Here is a 26,039-nt window from a genome sequence, read left to right on the forward strand (position 1 = left end):
AACCCACTGAGCCACCCAGGTGCCCCATCGTCTTCATTTAGTTTAAATGGCATTCAATTTAAGAAAGCCAAAAGAAAACACTCACTGGCAATGCTTAAGTAAATATATAGGGAGATGCAAAAGATAAGCCCCGTCTTTAAAAATTCATGGTATGCTGTATGTTCACACATATGAACAATCCAGGAATTCACATGCTTTTTTTAAAGTGTATCTATCTACTTGAGAAGAGAGGGGGAGATGAAAGAAAGAGAAAAAGGCAGTCTTTCAACATGAAAAAGGCCAGAAATCAAGGATTTAATTTAAACCAACATTATAATGGCATCATAAGAGAAGTAAAGTGTCATTGTGGGTTTTTAAAAAAATTTTGAGTTGTTTTATTAGGAAGAACATCCTAATTCATTTTCTTTCTACTATGTATATAAATGTAGATCTGAAGTACATCAGCATAAATGAGAATGTAGCATTACCAGTAAAACATCTCTTTTATTTCAAGGATATAATGCCTTGTGTGAGAAAGTAGATGTGTAACTAAAAATGTTTCAATTTTTCAGACTTATACTTTTTTAGGGGACAATCTTTAGTTTTGGGCTTGATTCTCCTAATCTGAGTTATTACAGATGAAATGTGAGGATTTCTCATCTTCTCAGCAGTTGGGTGAAGCAGATATAAGTTGAAGAAAGGAATCCTATAGCAGTAGTGCTGACCAAAATTTGCTGGAACACATGCTTCAGGTCCTTCACACTAATGGATTTTAAAAAAATTGTAATAATCTGTAATCCTTCTTTCCTAAACAATTAGATATCTGGCTATTCTCTCAATGTAGAGTTACATATTTAACTCCTTTCTAAATCAAAACTGGGGAGTATAAATACATGTAAATATTCAATTTCTTAGTATGCTTATTTGTTTGGATTACACATTTTAAAAATTGTACTCACCACATGCAATTGACAGGTAAACTTGAGAATCTGGTGTCTGGTGTAGGATGCGAAATGGAGCAACTTTAGCAGTAGAGTCTAAAACTGAATCAAGAGTCCCAACTAGGAGTCCTGTTGTAATAAAGAGACCGTTAAAATAAAGATTTTACAAAACATAAAGCCAATATCTCTTCATCTGAAAACAACTCATGGATTAATCTTTTTAAAAATTTCTAGCCCTGGGGCGCCTGGGTGGCTCAGCGGGTTAGGCCGCTGCCTTCGGCTCGGGTCATGATCTCAGGGTCCTGGGATCGAGCCCCACATCGGGCTCTCTGCTCAGCGGAGAGCCTGCTTCCTCCGCTCTCTCTGCCTGCCTCTCTGCCTGCTTGTGATCTCTCTCTGTCAAAAAAAAAAAAAATCTAAAAATTTCTAGCTCAGAGTTTTCCTTATAAAGATTTTCTTAAAGAAAAAATATATTCAGGATGAAGAGATTAATGTGCTCCAATACGAGTAGTGCTTGAGAAAATTATCTTTCAATAAAAAAAAAGTCAGGTTCAATTGTATGAATCTCACTGTATATTTACAGCACTTATATATATATCCTTTATAAGGTTGTATATATAGCAGAAAAGAATGTAGATTCTTGTACCAGAGATTTCCTGGGTTTGAATACTGGCTCTGTCACTTGTGCCAAATCGAACCAGCTATACTTACCTTTTCTTCATCTTCATTTGTAATACAAGGGGGTTAAAATAGACCTTACCACAAAGGGTTGCTGTAAAGATGAAATGAGCTATTATTACATATAAAAATTAGAACAATGTTTACCATATAGTAAAGCACTCAATGTTAACAAATACTATAATTATATAAGAAAATCTTGGGTATTTAAACAAGGTAAAACCTTGACTAACTAAAATGTATAGGAAGGGGATTTTCTTTTTTAACAATTCTCAATTCCTCAATTCAGAATTCAAGGCTTTTAATCAATTAGTTCCAATGCAATTATCAGATTATATTTCCTACTCTTCCCTTGAAAAAAGTTTGGTGCTTTAATAATCAATTAATTTAATTTCTTTGTTAAGAGCCTTTGCTAAGCAATTCTCTTTTTACCTATGCATGCTAATGTAAGTCTTCTAGTTCAGTCCATAACCCAAATTCTACATTTTCCTCAAGACCTACTTCCCACATAAAAACTTTAGTGGCAACCCCAAGCAATAATGCCTTCTCTTTTTCCTGATTACTTTGAACACTTAAAGTCTATACCATACAACCTAGCATTTTGATTATTAGGCTAGTTATTAAAACTATTTTCTAAATGTTTCATGTATATGAATCTAGTCTCCTTATCTAGATTTTTAGTTCTCGGAGGACAATAATCACGTCTCCTACTTCTGGGTTTGTACCCCATCTACCTTTCAATATGTTGCTAGGCACAACAGGAGCAAAATTTCAATGGGATGACTGAAATATATAAAACTACCTTCCTTTGATTGCTTGAGTGTTGGTGTTGTTTTATAAGGCACTTCTCTTTAATTTAGCATAGAGATTTGAGAAAAAATTTAAACCAATTACAAAATAGGCTTTTGGCTATTTTCCTATCTTTACTCACTTAAAAGGAATTAAGATTACAAGCAAGCTTTGAATGAGAATATAGGTAGGTTGGCAGTTGTGTGGTAGGAAGTTATAATGAGCATTGAGGGAGGAGGTAAATTAGAAGATTAGGTGGTAGAATAGAGATACAAAGAGAAATCTGGCTCAGCTGAAAGAAAAGGTTAAGAGAGTGAATGTAAGAAATCAGCAAAAAATAAAAACAGGGGTCACAAATGCAGTCTAATATCAATTAGCAATCTGACAGAGGGTTTTGTGGATTTTTTTAAAGATTTTATTTATTTATTTGACAGACAGAGATCACAGGTAGGCAGAGAGGCGGGCAGAGAGAGAGGAAGGGAAGCAGTCTCCCTCCATCCCAGGATCCTGGGATCATGACCTGAGCTGAAGGCAGAGGCTTTAACCCACTGAGCCACCCAGGCACCCCTGACAGAGGGTTTTGATAGTGGAAGTAAAGTATCAAGATTTTGGCAATGGCAACATGTACAGATTACAGAGAAAAAAAGTGATCTGATATGAAAAATGTTCTGGTATGAATGGAAGAAATTAAGAAATAGAAATAAGAAAATCCAGACAACATTATTAAAGAGTAGGTGCTGGGGAAGAGAGAATGGGAATGAGGAGGAGAGACAGAGGAGGTGATTATATTTCAACTAATAATGATGGAATTCCTGGAGGTTTTAGAGATAAAAGAAAAAAAATAATTCTATCACTTTCAGCATGAAAAAGGGACTGTGAAAAATTGGATTTGGCTAAAAATGAAGGATAAAGAAAGAAAAGTAGAAGCTAAACATTGCAGATAGCCTCTTCAGAGCAATGTGATTGAAATTATTCAGGAAATGCAAAAAAAAAAAAAAAAAAAGGAGACGGTTCTCAGTTGGAAGACCAGAAAGGGAAAATATTCAGAAGAAAGATAAAAGAATAGAAAGAAGAACCAAAAGAGGTAACTCTCTTCAAAATCAAGTGTATGAATGTCTGTGTATATAAATATACATATAACAACTTGACAACATTGTCAAAATAAAGGAATTATAACTTTAAATAAAAGCACTTATTATCAAACTCAACACCCAAAAAACAAATAATCCAATCAAGAAATGGGCAGAGGACAAGAACAGACATTTCTGCAAAGAAGACATCCAGATGGCCAACAGACACATGAAAAAGTGCTCCACATCACTCGACATCAGGGAAATACAAATCAAAACCACAATGAGATACCACCTCACACCAGTCAGAATGGCTAAAATTAGCAAGTCAGGAAATGACAGATGCTGGCAAGGATGCGGAGAAAGGGGAAACCTCCTACACTGTTGGTGGGAATGCAAGCTGGTGCAGCCACTCTGGAAAACAGCATGGAGGTTCCTCAAAAAGTTGAAAATAGAGCTACCCTACGACCCAGCAATCGCACTACTGGGTATTTACCCTAAAGATACAAATGTAGTGAACTGAAGGGGCACGTGCACCTGAATGTCTATAACAGCAATGTCCACAATAGCCAAACTATGGAAAGAACCTAGATGTCCATCTACAGATGAATGGATAAAGAAGATGTGGTATATATATACAATGGAATACTATGCAGCCATCAAAAGAAATGAAATCTTGCCATTTGTGATGACGTGGATGGAACTAGAGGGTATTATGTTTAGCAAAATAAGTCAATCAGAGAAAGACAACTAGCATATGATCTCCCTGATATGAGGAAGTTGAGATGCAAGGTGGGGGGTTGGGGGGTAGGAAAAGAATAAATGAAACAAGATGGGATCAGAAGGGAGACAAACCATAAGAGACTCTTAATCTCACAAAACAAACTGAGGGTTGCTGGGTGTAGAGGGGTAGGGAGAGGGTGGTGGGGTTATGGACATTGGGGAAGGTATGTGCTATGGTGAGTGCTGTGAAGTGTGTAAACCTGGCAGTTCACAGACCTGTACCCCTGGGGATAATAATACATTATGTTAATTAAAATTTTTTTTTTTAAAAAAGCACTTATTAGGGGCGCCTGGGTGGCTCAGTGGGTTAAAGCCTCTGCCTTTAGCTCAGGTCATGATCCCAGGGTCCTGGGATCGAGCCCCGCATTGGGCTCTCTGCTGGGCAGGGAGTCTGCTTCCCTTCCTCTCTCTGTCTGAATCTGCCTACTTGTGGTCTCTGTCTGTCAAATAAATAAATAAAATCTTTTTTTTTAAAAAAAGCACTTATTAAACAGCATTGTTTTAGCTGCTGGATTTGCCTCCCAAGAATTTAAATTCTAAAAATTTCAAAAAAATATTTTCAAATTTATAAGGAAAATCATTTATTTTGCCTTTACCACATTTTAAGATTTCATTTATTTATTTTTGGGAGAGAGAGAGAGAGCGCACGCGCACAAGCAAGGGAAGAGTCAGAGAGAGCGGGAGAAGCAGACTCCCCGCTGAGCAGGGAGCCCCAGGTGAGGCTTGATTTCATGACTCTGAGATCATGACCTGAGCTAAAAGCAGACACTTAACTGAGCCACCCAGGCACCACTGCCTTTACCACATTTTAAGTAAAACTAGCTTAAATTCTATTGCCTTACTTACATACACTGGAAAAATAGTATTAGAACAGGAGAAAGAGCAAAATGGTTAAAAAAAAAAAAGTATGGCTCAGCTGAAAAATAATGGTGGGAGAGTGGATGTGTGAGGAGGCAGAAAAGAAAGGAGAGGCCATGGATAATCATTCCTGAGTAATGTAATAATAACAATTAGTTCTATGCTAGAAAGAGACTGGGGACAAAGTAGTCAAAATCACTGACAAGAAAGGTCATTTTTTTGCACCAGCAGCAGCAGAAATGTGTTCACGAGATTACAAGTGCCTTACACTATGTAGAAAGGAAATTGTTCAGATTTTGTAAGTACATTAAATCAGCCAGTTAGTATAAGGCTATACGACAAATAATTTGGGACCTAGTGCTAGAATATATTTCCAGTCATTTGGGGGAACTCTTCTAGCTCATTAAACTATAATCATCATCAAGTCCTTGCAAGTCAATCAGGAATTAACATGTGCCAATGTCTGGGTTGTAAGAGTACAAGAAAACAAGCAGATAACTTTGGGTTGCTTTTCTATGTACATAGAGGTTTATTATCTGACAGCCTGGGCATCCAAGGTCATCAACAGCTTATACATGGGAATTTCTGTAGCTATAGTAAATTGAGAAGAGAATAGACACTGTCATCTATGTGACAGAACAAGAGATTAAAAATTATAAAGAAGTTCAAATCATCCTTTGAATGTCTACATTGAGTAAGGTACCAATGCTCTAGAGCCTGGTAATGTCTATGGGGTGTTTGGTAGCATCCAGCCATACAAATAACACCAAACCTCTTAAGGATATACACCATCACAATACTGTTTATTGAATGGCATAGGAAGATCACAAAAAAGCAAGGTTCCACCATTTAAAATAATGATTATTGCTCATGAACCAATTCTTTTTAGCTAGATAGAGATAAAGCACAACTGAGCTGAAAAATACCCTAACAGGTCATGCAGTCCAACCTCTAGCATATTCTATAGTATCTCTGATAAAAAGCCTGGCTTATTCCTTTATAACTCCAGAAAGTTTACTTTTCCCCAGGTAGACTATTGCTTTGGTGGGATTTTCTATTAATTGGAAAGTCCCTAAACACTACATCAAAAACTTATGGTGTACTATATGCTGGCTAACTAAACACAATAAAAAATTGGAAAGTCCTTTCTAAAATATGAAAGGATTTATATATCCAAATGTTATAGTCAAGGCTAACTTCAAGGGCTTGTGACCTGTCCAAAGGGCTCCATGCTCAAAAGGGCCTCTGCTGGGACGCCTGGGTGGCTCAGTTGGTTAAGCAGCTGCCTTCGGCTCAGGTCATGATCCCAGCGTCCTGGGATCGAGTCCCACATCGGGCTCCTTGCTCATCAGGGAGCCTGCTTCTCCCTCTGCCTCTGCCTGCCATTCTGTCTGCCTGTGCTCGCTCTCTCTCCCTCTCTCTCTCTGACAAATAAATAAAAAAAAAAAAAAAAAAAGGGCCTCTGCTTAGTTTAATTCTCTGCTGTCACTGTCTTGAAATTCTTAATTTTTGAACAAAGAGTTCTGAATTTTCATTTTGCACTGGGCCCCACAAATAAGGTAGGTGATCCTAGTTATAGTGGTTATCTCTAGGCAGAGGGATGATGGGTGGTCATTATTTTTTAATACCTATACATATTGTTGCAAACTTTTACAATGAACATTTTTTATCTTTAAGATAAAAAAAGCTACTTCTTACACACTTTTTAAATAAGAAAAAAGGAGGTTTTTCTTAGAAAAAATAAAATGCTATTTCCTGGGTAGCATTTGGGACCATGCAAAACATACTCTTTATTGAACACGATGGGTCTTCAAATATTATGATTATTTTATAATTATTCTGTCTTCCTTGCTTATTCTTCTCTTCTCCTAACTTAAAATATTCCTAGTTTTTTTCAATTGTTTGTTGTATGAGATTGTTTGGTATGTGAGATTTTTCTTCTATCATTCTCTTAACATACCTATTTGTCAAAGTCTCTTATAAAATGTGGCACTCAAATCTGAATGTCAGATATGGTCTGAATAAAGGCAGGTTTTTTATATTGTGGGCTCCAAGTTTCTATTAACGTAGTATAAGATCATACTACCTTTTTAAGCCATTAGATCACATTACATGTGATAAGCCATTACATCACATTATATTAAACCTGTTATTAACTAATCTACTTCAATCTATTTCACAAATACAAGTACCAACCTAGGTATTCTCTGTCCTGTACAGTTGATTTAAAAAAAAAAACAACAACACCTAAATGCAGTTTACACTTATCCATGTTAAATTTTATCCCAATGATGTCAACTGAGCATTCTAACTTGCCCAGATATTTCTGAATCTTGATTTTATTTTCTATGACAGTGATTCTCAACTGAAACTTCAAATTTGAATCATTTGGAGTTTTTGAAACTATTCAAGCTCAAGTTTCAAAACTACTAAAGCCTAGACATTCTAATGTAATTTATTTGGGATATGGTCTGGGTGTTCTATTTTTTTCCCTTAACTCTGTATTATTAAATTTTTCAAATGTAAAAAAAATATAGAGGAAATAATATATTGACACTTATTTGTGCCCATCACCTAACTTCAATAATTATGAACATTTCATCTATCTTCTGTCATTTATCCCTCCTGGAGTCATTTAGTTTGTTTTAAAAGGCTCTCAGTTGAATATAAGATGCAGCCAGTGTTGAGATAACTGATCTATGGTGTTAATTGTCCTTTTCAATTTTTTTTTTAAAGATCTTATTTATTTATTTGACAGAAAGAGACACAGCGAAAGAGAGGACACAAGCAGGAGGAGTGGGAGAGTGAGAAGCAAGTTTCCTGCAGAGCAGGGAGCTGGAAGTAGGACTCGATCCCAGGACCAGGGGATCATGACCCGAGCCAAAGGCAGATGCTTAATGACTGAGCCACCCAGGCGCCCTGTTCCTTTTAAGTTTTAGACATTTGCAAACTTGATAAATTTTTAATTGTTTAAATTGTTTATTTTTTTTTATTATGTTCAGTTAGCCAACATATAGTCTATCATTAGTTTTTGGGGTAGTGTTCAACGATTCATTACTTGTGTATAACATTTTTTACAAGATTTATTTATTTATTTTGGGGGAGAGAGAGAGAGAGAGAAAGAGATAGCAAGAGGGGGGAGGGGCGGACAGAGAGAGAATCTTGAAGTAGACTCTCCACTGAGCGTTTTGGGGGACATGGAGGCTAAATCCCAGGACCCAAGATCATGACCTGAGCTCAAATCAAGAGCTAGCCACTAGACCAAATGAGCCACCCAGGCGCCCCAAACATTTCTTTTTTGTATTACGTCAATGATAATGACAAACAGGTAGGATCCCAAGAGATGAGTGTTGGAGAGGCTGTTAAAACAGCCACAGCTGGAAGATGGTTCTCATTATCTATGTACTAATTTCAGACACTTCAGTTTGACAAGTGTCTCTTTCTGCTTGCAAACTAGATTGAGGGCACTGTGTAAGGCAATACTGCTCTAGTTGCAGAAGAGTCATTTAAATGAACTTCTAAATTACAACCAAGATTTTATTTCAATTCTACGTAAAACGTGTGATTATAAATTTTGGCCATAGAAATGACTGCTAGAACTTTATAGTGGATTCTGTATCTTGTCATAAATTGCCACGTTTTCAAAGTCAAACAACTACACCTTGACTGAATTTTTTTATAATCTCAACTTCATTAAATGTTAATGAACAAACTAATTAGTAAACTGCCAACACACTTAGTAGAAAATACATTCCAAGAAGAGAAAGTAGTGTTCTCAGTGGAGGTTATGGGTATAGTTTATTCTATTGCTTTTGCTACCAGAACTAAGCCCTTAAAACAGGACTGTGAATGCTTATTTTAGAATAATCCAATAGCCACAGTTGGCATTTTCAAAGCTGCCAACTTTACACTGAGAGCTTTGGAAAACAGTTAATAAAAATAACTCTTCTTTGTCTTGTTTTTCCTCTCCCTGCATTCTTTTAAAGACACTTACTTGAAAACTCAATATACAAATGATACAGCACTTTAAAAACATTATTTAGAGGACCTAAAGCTGACCCTAATCTTGGTTAGTATAAAACGAGAGGACAACTAATACAATGACTTAAAAAAAAAATCAACAAATGTGATTGTTTTAAAACTTCACTTCTTTATACTGGAGCAAGGGAGAAAAAAAAAAACAAGACCATTTAGACTGGAGTTGAAAGAACAGTGGGGACAAAAAAACAACAAAGGTTTAATTCTCAAGTACCTTTAATTCTCTATCTCAGGTTTTCCTATTCTATAGATGAGGGCATTCCTTTTTTTTTTTTAATTTATTTTCAGCGTAACAGTATTCATTGTTTTTGCACCACACCCAGTGCTCCATGCAATCCATGCCCTCTCCAATACCCACCACCTGGATCCCCCAACCTCCCACCCCCTGCCCCTTCAAAACCCTCAGATTGTTTTTCAGAGTCCATAGTCTCTCATGGTTCACCTCACCTTCCAATTTCCCTCAACTCCCTTCTCCTCTCCATCTCCCCTTGCCCTCCATGCTATTTGTTATGCTCCACAAATAAGTGAAACCATATGATAATTGACTTTCTCTGCTTGACTTATTTCACTCAGCATAACCTCTTCCAGTCCTGTCCATGTTGCTACAAAAGTTGGGTATTCATCCTTTCTGATGGAGGCATAATACTCCATAGTGTATATGGACCACATCTTCCTTATCCATTCGTCCGTTGAAGGGCATCTTGGTTCTTTCCACAGTTTGGCGACCGTGGCCATTGCTGCTATAAACATTGGGGTACAGGTGGCCCTTCTTTTCACTACATCTGTATCTTTGGGGGAAATACCCAGAGGGCATTCCTTTTAACAACCTTTTCTAGTTGCTCAGGGCATTATTTCTTGAGTCTTATATTTCCAACCACAAATAAATCAATCTGGAATACTTGCTGTGTTCCCAATGACTGCCTTTTTTTTTTTTTTTTGCTTTTACACTATCATATAATTTGTCGTGCTTAGAGTGTTCTCCTCATTTCTCTATCATACCACATCCCAGATTTTATTAGTTTCCATATTTGGCTGATTTAATTAAAAAACAAACAGAAACTGCTTTTTGACAAAATACTTTTCAGATGTCAGATTGGAATTCTGCCACCAGAATACCACCTATTGTTATTAATCACTGCTTTTAGGAATCCTTGTATTATTTAACAGGACATCTGATAAGCATACTTCACACCAGAACTGGCCGTGGAAAATTGTGTTGGGGGTTTCAAATAAACCCTCATTCATGACTTTAATGAATGACCAAAATCAGGCAGATATCATTACTGACTACCCCAGTAATGATATATTTGCTGGTTTACTTGGTTATTATCTGTCCCACTAAATTATGAATTCTGTGAAGGTAGAATTTCTGTTCTATTCACTATATTTGTATACCCAACACCCAGGACAGTAACTAGCTACTACTCCATTTTTCTGTTTCTCTTCACAGCAAAATTCCTAGAAAGAATTATATATATTCACTCTGCCTCCAAGTATCCACTTGGCTTCATACGCTCTAGTCCCTCTGGTCTCTGCTATTAGGTCATCTTAAAGAGGCCTTCCTAGACCAAATTTATCTAAAATACCAAACTCCTCCCCTATCACTATAGCTTATTTTATATTTCTTCATATGGCTTATTACGACCAGCCATGTATTGTTTGTTTGCCTACCTCAACTAGAATGTTAGCCCCATGAGAATAAGGATTTTGTTTTGCTCACTTGCTATTATCTCAAGCACCTAAAACAGTGCTTGGTTTTTAGAAAGCACTTGGTAAGTATCTGTTAAATGGATGTATCCTCTACAACCACCTATGGAATTTATTCTTACCTTTTGTGCTTATATAGCAGCAACAAAGGTTGAAAACTGGTCAGATTTTCTAAGGTAAATGTAATATAAAATACATGTCATAGTTGTACTCCAACAGGGTAAACATTATACTGCCATTTATCTTATTATTAGTTTTTATTTGTTTATTATTTATTTATTTATTTATTTATTTTATTTATTATTAGTTTTGGGCAGCTTACTTTACATCCACAGTCCTTCCACAACTGCAACTGTCCATGAGAAGCATGGGTTTTCACCAGCTGAATCATTTCTATTCAAGTATCATGTTTTGAAAACTATAACTAATGTGACTCAAGTTATACATATTCTTCAATATCACTCAGTAAGACAAGTGCTGCTTTTATCTGTAGAAGTACTGTTGGAGAACTTCCACGTTTTGGGCAATCATAGATCAAAATGAAAAGTTGCTGTGATATTTTATTCTACTACATGTATACCATTTTGGTTATAAATAATAAATGCATAATCACTATTATACCAAAATTATTGAATAACTATCAGTGTTTTACTTTCATAGTGGAATCATTGCAGATTGAACATATTCAATGTTACTACTCCAAATCAATTTCTATATACAACATGGGAAAAGTAAATACAGGGAAAAGAATATAAATATAGATGCTCCTTTGGCCCTACAGAAAATGGCACTCCATTAGTGGATAAATGAATATCAGATGTTTATATAGTTGCTCACAAGTTTTAAAACTCATTTGACTCTCAGAACAGTGCTATGAGGTAGGGAAGACAAGTTTTGTTCCCATTTTACAGATGAGGAAACAAAGCCTTTATAAAACAATTACAGGTCAATAGAGACATAAAAATATTAAAGAATGAGGGAAAACAAAGGTAGTAGGGTTAATGAGGCAAGCGCAGTCAATGAACTCAGTGGTGTATTGATGTATTTATGGATGTTGGCTTGTAGCTGACTTATTAAAAAAAGAATCCCATAGGGTAACCCCTGGGAGGGCAAAGTACACCATGCTCTGTTCCCTCCCTGGAACATTTTGATCCATGTGAAATCAAGTAAAAAGTTACTTTTAAAGATCTCTTTAAATGAGAAAGGTCAGCTTTGCAGGAGGTTTGGAAAAATGAAAGTTGGTCAATGTCATAATTGTTAGTCTTTTTTTTTTTCCATTAGAATGAAAGCCACTCGCTAGCAAATACGTTTCCTACTTACATTATAAATTTCCAGTATCTTAGCCAAAAAAGCCCCTCTCTGTATAATCCACATCATCTTTATTATTTTAACTTAACTTTTGAGGATTGAAGATTGAAGATCCTAAGTGAAGGTAAGTAGTGTTTTCTTGTATGCTTATAGAAAGACCTCAGCAACAAGCAAGGGAGGGGAAAGGAAGAGAGAGCAGTGTTACCAGCAGGTAACTAAAAAAACTCCTGAGGCTTATAGTTATGCAGTAAATAATCCTTCCACTACTACCAAGAAAAAGTGGTGACAATGATCATCTTTCACATCTTAAGACCACCAATGAAGTTCTCACTCAAAACAACACAGATGGATCTAGAGGGTATGATGGTAAGTGAAGTCAGATAAAGACAAATACTATATAAATTTCACTCAAATGTGGAATTTAAGAAACAAAACAAATGACTAAATTAATAGAGATGAACAAAAAACAAGACTCAAATACACAGAACTGGTGAGTGCCAGAGGGGAGGTGGGTGGGGAATGTGTGAAACAGATAAGGGGAATTAAGAGTACACTTACTGTGATGAGCACTGAATAATGTATAAAATTGTTGAATCACTCTATTGTACACCTAAAACTAATATCACACTGTATGTTAATTATACTGGAATTAAATATTTTTTTTAAAAAGAGATCTTTATTTTTATTTTTGTAGTTTCAAGTTTTTATTTAAATTTCAGCTAGTTAAGATACAGTGCAATATTAGTTTCAGGTGTAGAATTCAGTGATTCATTACTTACATATAACATCCAGTGCTTATCACAACAAGTGCCCTCATTAATAGCCATCACCCATTTAACCCACCGCCCTGCCCACCTCCCCTCCAGCAACCCTTAGTTTGTTCTCTATAGTTAAGAGTCTGTTTCTTGGTTTGCCTCTCTCTTTTTTTCCCCTATGTTCATCTGTTTTGTTTCTTAAATTAAACATATGAGTGAAATCATACGGTATTTGTCTTACTTGGGCTGACTTTATTTTGCTTACCATAATACTCTCTAGCTCCATCCACATCACTGCAATGGCAAAATTTCATTCTTTTTATAGCTGAGTAATATTCCATTTTATACACACACACACACACACACACACACACACACACACACACCACAAGTTCTTCATCTACTTATCAGTTGATGGTAGACATTTGGGCTCTTTCTATAATTTGGCTATTGTTGATAATGCTGTTATAAACATCAGCGTGCATGTGCCCCTCTGAATCAGTATTTTTGTATTTTTTGGGTAAATACCTAGTAGTGCAATTGCTGGATTGTAGGGTAGCTCTATTTTTAACTTTTTGAGGAACCTCCATACTGTTTTCCAGAGTGGCTGCACCAGTTTGCATTCCCACCAATAGCACAGAAGCGTTCCCCTTTCTCCACATCCTCGACAACATCTGTTCCTTCCTATGTTGTTAATTTTATCCATCTTTAAAGTACACATGAAAAGAAAATAATAAAGTACACTTGACCCTTGAATAACATGGGTTTGAACTGTGCAGGCCCACTTATACGTGGATTTTTACCCATACATACAGTGCAGTGATACAAATGTATTTATTCTTTGATTTAATAACACTCTCTTTTCTCTAGTTTACTTTATTGGAAGAATAGAATATACTATATGCAAAATATAGGTTAATTTACTACTTATGTTATTGGTAAGGCTTCCTGTCAATGGTAGGGTATGAGTAGTTAAATTTTGGGAGAGTCAAAATTTATATGTGGATTTGTGACTGCACATGGCAGGGTGGGGGTGGGGAGGCCAGGCATATCTAACCTCCACATTGTTCAAGGGTCAACTGTAATTTTTTACTTGATTTCACGTGCATCAAAATGTTCTAGGGAGGGAGTAAAGGAAGGAAGCACACGGTGTGATCTGTCCTCCTGAGGTTTGCCCTATGGGATTTTCTCTTCAATAAGTCAAAATAATATTTATTAATTTACAGTGTGTGTCAGGGGGGGTTTGATATTTCCTTATCTAAAATGTGGTATCATGGCCACTATTTGCGTACTTTCGTCCCAATAATAAAGCACCTGGGAAGCCAAAAGTTTTATCAGATAGCTCCTTTGTGAACATGGAATGCAGGCATAGTTTGCTAAGAAAAAGTGAGAACATTTTCAGAGATGGGCTCCTTGAGCTGGAAGTGGGAAAAAAGAGAGAAAGCCTTGTATTTTTGACAGATGGTCACTAAGAAATTCTTTAGGGGGGCCTGGGTGGCTCAGTGGTTAAAGCCTCTGCCTTCGGCTCAGGTCATGATCTCAGGTACTGGGATCGAGTCCTGCATCCGGCTCTCTGCTCAGCAGGGAGCCTGCCTCCTCCTCTTGTCTCTCTCTGCTTGCCTCTCTGCCTACTTGTGATCTGTCTGTCAAATAAATTAAAAAAAAAAGAAATTCTTTAAAAGGCTACCTTATTATTATGTGTGTATTATGTGTATAATTATGATGAATCATTTACATGGTGATTTGTTAAGCTTATATAAATATCACAAAACATTTTGAAATGGAAAGCTCATTTAAAATGTTACTTTGTTCTAGTTTTTACATCTGATTTAATTCCAAAGTAATGGTGCCAAGATGAAAGAGGAGATAAGAAAACAGAATGTCTAAAACTTCTCAATTTTAATAAATTTTACTTTTTAGTTTTGTTCTACAACCCCCAAACAAGGTCTACTGAGGGAGATTATCAATCTAACACACAAGAACCTGCTTACACTTTTCAGATATGGAATATTCAAGAATAAAATAGTCTCAACAAATAATCTAAATTAAAGCTTCCTGATTGTCAGGTCTTCCTAATTCTCATACACTAGAATGCAGCCCCATAATTCCACTCATGTAGTAGTTCCAATCTACCAAGCAGAGCAAATTGTTGATTTCTGCTTAACAAGCCAAATATGCATACATTATTTTCAATTACATAAAGCCAGGTGCTAAATTTAGATGTCACAGCAAAGTCATTACCCTTATCAGCCAGGAGGATCAAAGGATAATGTAAGATACCTGCAAAAATCCAGATGGGTGAATTACTTCTCTAGATGTAAGAAAATTACTTTATCTATAAAATAAGCTTTATGTATAACAAAAATTTCCACAAGATATCCTACCCTGTTGTGAACCAGGACAATTAAGTAAGATAAATTAGCCAAATAAGTAATCTACCAGATATCCATTAGAGATGTTTCAGATATTTAGAAAAGGACCTTGGAGTTCTAACTTACATATCGGTCTCCTGTTATAACCACCCTAGAGTTCTCTGTTGCTCCAATTCCATTATTAGAAAAAAAAGAGTCAACTAACTTCACCAAGTCATTACATTGCTGGTGATTATTGCCAATTATCACATAACAATGAAATAAAATCTTAAAGAAAGTACAACTATTAACATTTCTAGATGGTTATTATCTCCATTAAACAGAATGTATAAAGGAATCATTTAAAGGGGTAGGACATAACTTTGAATTTCAGCAAACAAAAGAGACAAAGGCAAGCTTATGCTGGCACCCAGTCAAACTCCTGTGAGAGCTAATCCAAATGTGGATTTGCAGTAAAGCATAGCAAAGCATAGCAAAGCGTAGCAAAGCTCTTGGCTTCACAATTTTAAGTAAGAATATAGTAATTGAGCAGTTATGAAAATCAGCACACACTTTTCCTCTGGAACAAAAAGAACCAAACAAACCTTAAAAACACCTCTGCTCCTTTCTGACCCATTTTGCTTAATTTACATGGAATATAGTGGCAGCACTTATGCGGAAATTTCAAGCATTTTGAAAATACCACAGGTAAAACAATCAAGCAGACAGACACACTGACCACATTAGGGGTTATGGCTATTCTCAACATACACGTGTGATAGAAATCTTGGTTTATTTCTGCAGACAAATCTCTTATTCTACAGATATGCATTTGAAGAGTACATGGGAGTGGATGGAATAGAGAAACTGGTGCAACTGGTCCATGTTTTAAGAAAACATGTCAAATGAAAAACTAAAAACAGAAAACAAGGAATGATTATTTAAAGGAAATTTGCAACAAGTGAAAAACTATTTCATACTACATTACACTGATCTGATTCTCACGAATCTGATTTACCTATTATTTTTCAGGTTGTATGAAGTGAAATATACTTCTCTGGTAATGTGAAAAAGAGCACCATAAAAATTCTGGTCAAATAAAATGGGGAACCAAAATATTATGCTGTGACACAGGGCTATAAAGATCTATTTTAAATATACTCTGACCTGTTCTCCATGGACTGAAGAGGGTAAATTGTGTCACTTGGTATTTATCAAGATTGATTTTCAAACGTTAATCTGGAAAATATATCCATCTATTAAATGGAAAGGATCCTCTGCAAAATAACACTTGTAATTTTTTTTTTAAAAAAATCAGAAAATGACAAAACCTGAAGTTTAACAAGGCAATTTTTGTTGCCATATTCTCAAGAGGGTCTTTTTAGAAGCTGGATGAGTTGAAGAGATCTTGCAAAATTAAAAAAAAAATACTGTAGAACCCCAGAATTCTCTCCACCTCACCTTGAAAAGGTTCTAATTATAATTTGCCTGATTTACTAGTTACTGGTTATAATTATAATTTGCCTGGTTTACTGGTTACTTGCTCCTAACCCGACCCTCTCCCCCCTTATCCAGATAATGAGCAATGAATTCAAAGGCGGGGAAGTGAATCTTAATTGTCTTTGTACACTAGCATTCCATGTGGCACACAGCAGGCGTTTATGGTTGAATAAATTAAAGAATTTGTCGAATGCCATTCAACAAGACATGAGGACGTCTAAAGTGCAGATTTTTGTATTCTTCCCTCTTCCCGCTACATCACGCTGCCTAAACGAAGTCTGGCCCACCACTTCAAGGCCACCATACCAAACTGCAAATTGTCACCAAAAAGAGCTCTGCGTTCCCCCATGTCCAAAAGTTTGAATGCCCCCGCCCCAGACGGAAGGTCTCAAAATAAAATTTTCTGGAGGCTTTCAACACTTGACCAAGGGACAGTTCTAGATTTGCAAATCAAATCACTGAAGGCAGGATGGATTTTAGGCGGCCAGAGTTAAACTTCCATTTGTTTCACCGGTTTGCTTACGATCGTGGCTTCGAAAGAAAGGGCAGCGCCAAACCCCCGAGAGGGAAACGAATTACGGAGGTTACTCTGAAAGAAGATCCCAAGGACTGAAAACGGGGTGACAAAGTAAAAGATGCTAAATTTGGAGAGGTCAGCAATTCTGAGACCTATCCCTCGCCCCCCGCCACTCCGATCCGCTCACCAACCCCCTTCTTAATCTCTCATTTGAAGCCCATCCCTCAGGATGTGACTTGGGCTCCTCCCTTTCTCCTCACTATCCTCCCCGCCCACACACACACACACACACGCACACCACACACACCCGCACTCCCCAGGACGGTGATTATTGATAGGGAATTCTGTATAAAAAGTTAAGTCCACAACTGCGAACTGGCCCTTGTCACCAGCCTCAATGCTACCTGTCGAGGACTAACACTCGTCATCAGCCCCCTCCCCCGTGGGAAGAGACCGGGCAGGTACTTTGCCTAAAAACCCCTTCTCCGCCTCTGATTGTTCTTCCGCCTCAGAAAGGACCCCTCCAACCTCTCCTCCTCCCACCCAAAGAGCAGTGGCTCGCCCGGTGAGGCACTGTCAGGACTCAGGGAGGGCGGCGGAAAGGTGGTGGCGGGAGGAGAACCCCAACCCCTCCGCCGGGGTATAAAATCGGACGGCGGGTAGCGACGAGTAACAGTTTTCTCTCACCGCCTTTTAAGTACCAGCGAGCATGGCCCCGAGGTGGGTGGGGGTGGCCGCAGCTTACCTGTGAGACCCCCGCCGCCTTCCTCACCGTAGCCCCGACGCCGCTGCAGCACGAAGTAGTCATTGGATCTTTCCATCAGCCACAGCTTCAGCGCATTTTTCAGGAGCACTTCCTCAGGCTTCAACCACATCGCGAACTTTGTGCCGCCCGGCAGCAGCGACCCAGATGCCCTCCTCACCTTACCCTCCGCCTGTGTATTTCCCTCTACTTCTCCTCCCACTAAATCTTCCTCAGGCAGCAGCGGCTTGGGTTCAGGTTTTCCACTTCCCCCAACCCTCCCTTCTCTCCCACGTAGGCAGTGAGATTGCCAATTCCCTCCTACAGCTCTACCGCCCGACTGGGAAATAGTCCCGCTTCTTTGCCCCCTGGGAGTTGTAGTTTTCTACTCGCTTTTCTGTGCTCAAACAATGAGCGCTGGGAACTACATTCCCCACAATCCACAGCGATGAGAACGGGTTTGGGGGTGTTTTCAAAGAGCGTCCCGCCACCGCTTAAGTGTATTTTGCCTATTTAAAGTTTAAAGAGGTTTTTGTTCAAATAAGTGAGCCCCAGGTATGAATGTGTTGTTTCTTGTCATGCGTTTACAGCCGAGGGTGGTAAACCGTAGAAAACGAAGTTTCTGGAATTTTGGAGTCATTAACGGCCCATTCCGGGAAGCAGCAGTTGCAGCGCTGACATTTAATGAGTTCTTACTTTGCACTAAAGCGATTTCATATACATTATCTCACGTAAGTCTCACAGAAGTCTTGCGAAGTGGATACTATTTCCCACTTCGTACATAAATAAACAAGAGCACAGACGGGTGAGGTGACTTACCCAAGGTCACTCAGTGAGTAGCGTCTGATACAACTCCTTGTCTAATTCAAAATCTTAGATTAAGTTCTTTCTGCGCATACAGGAGGCCCATAAAATCTCCAGAATCCGCAGGATTTTATTAACGCCATGGGCGCCTCCCTCTCCCCATTGCCACCCCTATCTGTTTATTTAACTATTGTAATCAGCCACAGAATACGTCTTCTCTGACTCTACTTTTCAGGATCTAAACAATTTATAAACATCTTTCCCTTTTATTAAACTCTTTAAGGAAAAAAAATCCCTTTCAGGGTGGCCTTCACCTTTTTGTACCTTGGCATCTGCTTAAGCACTAAGGTGAATGAGGTCAGTGATTTGTATGGCATCGCAGTGAGGAAATATTTGAGGGATGTTTTTATTTATTTAAATAAGTGAGACCACCAGAATTAAACAGTGCACTGAACTCAAAAACGGTTTTGTAAGAAGACGGAGTTGGGGGGCAATGTATATTAAAAAGGGGGGTTCTTGGTATGCTGTTTTGAGAATAAAGCCTCAGGGCCATTTCGTTAAAAAAAAAAGAAAATGGGGTGGGGCATAACCAGATGCCAAGATGGAGCGAAAGAACTGTGCCTTGGAGGAGTGTCTCTGGCTTAAACCAGCCAAGATGTGGGCCAGCTCAAGGGAGGCAGGCCTGTGCTACAAGAGGGATTTTTTTCTTGGGGGTGATAAAAGGATCAATTTGGGATTCTCTACTGCTAAAAGGTGGTAAACAGTCCCAAGGCAGCTTTCTGGAAAAGATGGGAAGAGGCAATCTTCCCAGAGCCCAAACTGCAATGTATCTTTGGGGAAAGCCATCCCAATTTGGATATATACTAAGGAAGATAATTTCTTATGTTCCTAGTAAGATTGGCAAATGTACCAGAGAGGTGAAAAGTGTCCCTTTTACCTTTCCTTCTCCTTTTAATTTTCTTCCCCATCAAACCACATTTCCCCCAATATACTTAATGGTTACAACTGTGACAAGGGCTGTCCGAAACTGGATGGTTCCTCTGTATAGTACTGATTTAATCCTTATTAATAAACTTGCACATTTTTACATCCTTACTTTAGAGATGAACAGGAGTCTCAGAGGAGTTAAATAACTTGCTAAGATCACATAGCTAAATAAGCAACAGAGTTGGGGTTTGAATCTACATTTGTCTGACTACAAAACATGACACTATACTACCTGTGCATATGCTATGTAGATACTTCAAATACATGTCCAAAGCCGAACATAATTCTCCAATGTTTCCCCTGCCAGAAGTTATTTATCCTTCTAGGTTCTCATAGTTCAGAACACCACTGCTTACCAAGATGATCAAGCTAAGAATCTTGGAATATTCTTGAACTTCTGAATCTCACCACCATCATTGCCTGCCCCCCGCCCCGACACACTCACCTACTCTCCCTGCTCTACTTCTTTTTCAAAAGTCCATCCCATCCTATCACCACTTCAGATTCGCCTCACATCACTTTCCAGGTATACTCTAACAGCATCTCACCTTATCTGTCTGCTTCTTGTTTTCTGATTTATTGAAGCCACATATTTATGGAAATAATGTTGTACAATGCAGAGATAAAACCTCATTTATCTAGCAGTCAATAGTTCAGCTGACTCAACCTTCTACATCATAGCCTGAAACACCTATGTGAAAAACCCTAAATAGGAAATAGGTACTGGAAAACCCTAAATAGCAATTCCAAACCCTGTGCCATGGAAAAGCTGAAGCTCTCAAAGACTCTACTGGATTCTTATTTGAAATGAATTTCACAATCTTAGTTGATGTTTTACAGCCTGCCTGTAGCAGGTTTAGAAACAGTAAGATTCAAACAGGTGGAGCACTGCTGGGGGAGAACCATTTAAAGGTTTGCTGCTCAAAATCTGGACCCCGGGGGGCGCCTGGGTGGCTCAGTGGGTTAAAGCCTCTGCCTTCGGCTCAGGTCATGATCTCAGGGTCCTGGGATCGAGCCCCGCATCAGGTTCTCTGCTCAGCGGGGAGCCTGCTTCCCTCTCTCTCTCTGCCTGCCTCTCTGCCTACTTGTGATCTCTGTCTGTCAAATAAATAAATAAAATCTTTAAAAAAAAAAATCTGGACCCCGGACCAGCAATATCTGCGTCACCCAGGAGCTTGCTAGAAACTCAGAATCTCAGACCCCATCCCAGACCTGCTGAATCAGAAAGTGCATTTTATCAAGATCTCTAGGTAATTTGTAAGCACATTAAAGTTTTAGGTTTATTGATTTAAGCAAATTAGATATTTGAAAATCAAACTCTACAACAACTTCGGGGCAATTAATCATGTTTCCATTAAGACCTACATAGGCACCTTTAAAAAAATAAGCCCTGTTAAAGAATTTTAGATGACTGAATTGCTTTTTTAAAAAGTTTGTATCAGGGGCACCTGGGTGGCTCAGTGGGTTAAAGCCTCTGCCTTCAGCTCAGGTCATGATCCCAGGGTCCTGGGATCGAGCCCCATATTGGGCTCTCTGCTCAGCGGGGAGCCTGCTTCCTCCTCTCTCTCTCTCTCTCTGCCTGCCTCTCTGCCTACTTGTGATCTTTGTCTGTAAACAAATAAAATCTTAAAAAAAAAAAAAAGAATCTCTTTCTTAAAAAAAAAAAAAAAGTTTGTATCAGGGGTGCCTGGGTGGCTCAGTGGGTTAAGCCTCTGCCTTCAGCTCAGGTCATGATCTCAGGGTCCTGGGATCAAGTCCCGCATCGGGCTTTCTGCTCAGCAGGGAGCCTGCCTCCCCCTCTCTCTCTCTACCTGCCTCTCTGCCTACTTGCCATCTCCGTCAAATAAATAAATAAAATCTTAAAAAAAAGTTTGTATCAGGACATGCCCATTACATTTTTCTAAGGCATTGTTTGAGAACTAGGGTATTGGTTGAAGGAGAAATTGCTGCTATCCATGTTAAATCCTATTTATATATACACCACCACTAACCATCAAAATCAAAGTATGTCCACAAGTGTCTCACATTCATGATGTTTTTGAAGAAAAAAAGAACTAGTGGGGAGTATTTATCAATCTTTTCACCAAATTAGCTCTAATGTAGAGGACAATGAACATGTATCTATGGAGGTCAAAGAGTCCACCATAATAAATTTCTTATATAGTATGTAAATATAAATTTTTATATATTTTAATGTTTAAAAATTTTAAAAAATTCATTGCAAGCAGAAGAGGCAATGAGTAAAAACCTCAATATTTGTTACAGCCTAGGGTGATAAAATTTCTCCAGATGTTACAGAGCTTAATTAAAATACTTAATAAATGAACAAAAACTAGATGGGGGTGAGGGGAAAGGAATGTTCCTGCATCCCAACCGTGTCTTTAAATGCCTGGGAACCATTATGATTGTTTGTAAGATAATACAAATTAACTTTTGCTAAACCTATAAATGAACTCTCTGAAAACCACTCAAGTTGGAGACTCCCTCTACATGTTTCTCCTGCCACTGTTAATCAGTTTATATTTTGATAATTATGTGAGTAATAATAGTCTGTTGCTCAAACTATGTTATCAAAAAAGGAAGAAAATTCACAAGTGACATGGAATTCCTCTCCTTTGTATATGCTGAAGAGAATAAAAAACATACATCTACACAAAGACTTGCACATATTCATAGCAGCATTATCCATAATGGACAAAAAGTGGGAACAATCCAAGTGTTCATTAACTGACAGATAACCAAATGTGGAATATCCATACAATGGAATATCATTCATCAATGAAAAGGAATGAGGTGCTGATGCATGCTTTAAACATGAATGAGCCTTGGAAATATTCTTAATGGAAGAAACGAGTCACAAAAGAGCACACACCTACTGTATGGTTCCATTTATGTGAAATGTCCAGAATAAGCAAATCTACAGATAGAAAGCAGACTGATCGTTGCCTGAGGCTTGGAATGGAAGCAGAAATTAACTGAAAATAGGTATGAGGGAACTTTTTGCAGTGATAGAAAGTTCTAAAACTGGATTGCAGGGACAGTTGCACTACTCTATACGTTTGACAAGCACTGTGGAACTCTACATTTATAATGGGCAATTTTTTTTGTATGTTAATTAGACTTCAATACAGATGTTGAAAGGTTAAAAATTATAAATTCCACCCCAAAAGAACCCCCCACAGAACAAGAAATAAGAATATAGGTCAAGTTTATCGTGTGGCATCACATAAATACACCTGGCATATTGCCTCATAAGACATATGTGCATCCAAGACATATGTGTATCCTGGTTTGATAATCATGGCTCTGAGGTGTCCCAAGCATGTTTACTCTTCACATGTTTGACAAAAGAGATGCACTTAACTCTTTAACAGCATCCCAACAACCATATTGCCAAAGAGAATGCTGAAGGAGAAGAAAACTTTAAAGTAATAAAATGGGTTTATGTCTTGGGTAGCATAAAGATGGATGGGCATCAATGTGTTTTACTAAACTTGTATTAGCAGTGGTCAAGCTCATTATTTACCTTACTGACATTGAAATAATTCATGGTAGTTCAATTATATTACAATGACATCAATTCCTCTCTATTTAATGAAATGTGTAAATAAATATCATACTAAAGTTTTAGGTTTTATTCATCAAAGATATCAATGACCATTTATATCAACCATTTTTTCCTCCCAAATCCAATCACATATGAATAGTATAGGCTAACTGAACTAAACACCAGACACAAACTTTTATTGGAATATTTTATTTACATTTTATATTTAAAGAGAATCAATACAAATCGGGAAATATTTACAGCATTTCAAATCAGTGTACAAGAATGCAATGGTTTTGTCCATTCTACATTTAGCAAACAAAAATACATGTCTGTTCAGCTTTTGCCTAAATTCTGCTGGGATTTGCACTGGAAACACAACTTTAAAACCAAGATAAGCCACACAGAATACAAATAAAGTGCATTTTTAAGTAGCTTTATTTCACTTTGGTGGATGAAAGCTTCAAACTTTATATTAAGGCACCTGGAATTCCCCCCCCCCCCAATTCTTTTTCAAACACCAAGAAAATGTGTTCACAAAATTTATAGCTATATGGACAGAATTTTAGTTTACCTAATGTAATTTTAGCTCATTTAGGTAAAATGTAAACTGAATTTTCAAAGTTGACATTGTTTGGAAAACATTTTCTACAGACTAATTTCTGTAGACTATTCATACACAAAGACAAATTACCAATTTTTGTGTGACTTACTCATTATCATTTTCAAATAGTATGGTAATTTATATATTCTGCTTTTGAAAATCCCATAATTGAGAAATAGTTATACAGCATTTTTATAAGGAAATTTTTATCTATAATCTTATATCAAATCGGTGTCATTAATATACCAATCAATGCAGTCCAGTCCATATTCTCTGATAAACTATGCTCAACACTCACATGAAGTACATTTAGCCTAATTTTAAAAAGAAATTGTTAAAACGAGTATTTTGCTTTAATCTTGTTCTATCAACTTAATGTAGCCTAAAGAGACATTTCATGAAGTACTAGCCTAAGTTTGCATTGCTTTTTACATTACAATTCCAGATCAATATAAGCACCTGGAGAAAAACCCTGACACATATAGCCCAAGCTAAAATAGTAGCATTTTTAATTAAGATACTATCATAAAATAAAGTGATTACAGCTACTCCACATTTTAAAAGCAACGTGTTTTATAAGAAAATTGTTATAAATGAAAAACATGACTACTTGAAGAGAGTTTTAAATGTTTAAAAATGTTGCTATCACTATTGAGAGGAAACTTGCCTATGAAAAACATTATGAGTTTGTGGAAAAAGTTAATAGATTAAATATTTTAAGTAATTTAACTATAGCATAATATTAGTCAGTCATCTCAGCACTTTCAGTATCATTCTTATTTAAGTTTATCCAGTTCATTAATAGTAAACTAGGCCCTGATTGGCAGTTCTGTTATTACTAAGGTTTCAAGTTTTCTATTGACACAGATTTTAGGATTTAATTTCCCGAACAGCAGTCTCTTGATCAGGAGTTTCATCTTCTTCAAAGGTTGGATTGTCAACATGAGGAACAACATCCACTGCCACGGAACTTGCCTCATGGTTTACCAGCTGGAGATTCTCATCTTTAAAAAGAAATGGCAATTTTAGGATGATTTCACCCCTCTCTTAAGACAAAATTCAACACTCACATCTAAGAAGCCTTTCTTGTCTATCATATTCTGATTATTATGCTCATTCCCTATTCCTTTAATAATTATATGATTAGGCTATGTCTTACATAAGGCATATATGACCTTATTAAACTGATTTATTATTACTCTTTCTTTTATTCAGATGTGTGCTTACTTCCACTTAGATTATAGCCTCCTTAAAAACAAAAGTTATGTCGTCTGCTGCTTTTCCATCCTTAAACCTGGCTTTGCATTTCAATCACCTGGGCGCTTTAAAAAATTACCTATGGTTTTTCATATGCATAGATAGGTACACCAACTTTAAAACAAACAGGAAGGTAGAGGGAGTTCCTCAAATGGAGTACAAACGGTAACAGATGAACATAACTACATAACAGAAGAAATATAGAACCATCCTGGAAACAGTGGGGAAGAAAAGAACTTAACCCTAAGTAACTTTGGAAAACAATATTTTGACTATACCCTATAAGGCTAAAGACAAAAAGACACTTGTTAGTGAAATTGTGAGTTACAAGTAAGGAAAGGGGAAGGCTAGAATAAACTGTGGTGTTTGAGTACAATCGGATATATCAGTATCAAGCTCACTGTTTTTCAAATAGATAAATGTACATAGATGTGTGTGTATATTTGTCTGAGTACGTACACATATTTCCTAGCTTTGTTCACTGAAAGGGCTAATAGCAATGACATTCCCATAGCAATGATCATACCTAGTGCCCAGGATCCTGGTTTTTAAGTACTGTTCTCTAAAAAGCTACTGACTGCCCTGGATGATTCTAGGGTTAGAGCAAGGAGAATATAAGATTAACCTCTTGTAGCCTAGGGGTCAGCAAACTACAGCTTGCAAGTCAAATCAATAGTTAAGAGTGGTTTTCACATTTTTAAAGGGTTTTAAGTCAAACATCCCCCCCTCCCAATGCAGCAGAGACTTAAGGCCTTCAACGCCTAAAATATTTACTATCAGAACCTTTACAGAAAATTTTGCCAATCCCTGGCTTAGAACATCTT

The 26,039-nt window shown here is 37.3% G+C and overlaps 2 protein-coding genes across 4 annotated transcripts in view; both read right to left on the reverse strand.

The window, feature by feature from the left end:
• Positions 1 to 18,318, reverse strand: part of TBC1D8B (TBC1 domain family member 8B) — a 56,242-nt gene extending 37,924 nt beyond the window's left edge. Inside the window, exons 1-2 of the mRNA XM_047716470.1 lie at positions 18,020 to 18,318; positions 939 to 1,049 (exon numbers count right to left, since the gene is read on the reverse strand). Coding sequence (XP_047572426.1) covers positions 939 to 1,049; positions 18,020 to 18,149 — 241 coding nt within the window. The 5' untranslated portion in view covers positions 18,150 to 18,318. The remainder of the gene's footprint in view (positions 1 to 938; positions 1,050 to 18,019) is intronic.
• Positions 18,319 to 23,530: 5,212 nt separating this feature from the next.
• Positions 23,531 to 26,039, reverse strand: part of RNF128 (ring finger protein 128) — a 101,976-nt gene continuing 99,467 nt past the window's right edge. For 2 of the 3 annotated variants that reach the window (XM_047716640.1, XM_047716639.1), the window contains exon 7: positions 23,531 to 24,962. In XM_047716640.1, coding sequence (XP_047572596.1) covers positions 24,829 to 24,962 — 134 coding nt within the window. In that variant the 3' untranslated portion in view covers positions 23,531 to 24,828. The remainder of the gene's footprint in view (positions 24,963 to 26,039) is intronic. The other variant, XM_047716641.1, reaches the window with a different exon arrangement.

This window comes from Lutra lutra, chromosome X (genome assembly GCF_902655055.1).
Source record: "Lutra lutra chromosome X, mLutLut1.2, whole genome shotgun sequence".
NCBI classification, from domain to species: domain Eukaryota; kingdom Metazoa; phylum Chordata; class Mammalia; order Carnivora; family Mustelidae; genus Lutra; species Lutra lutra.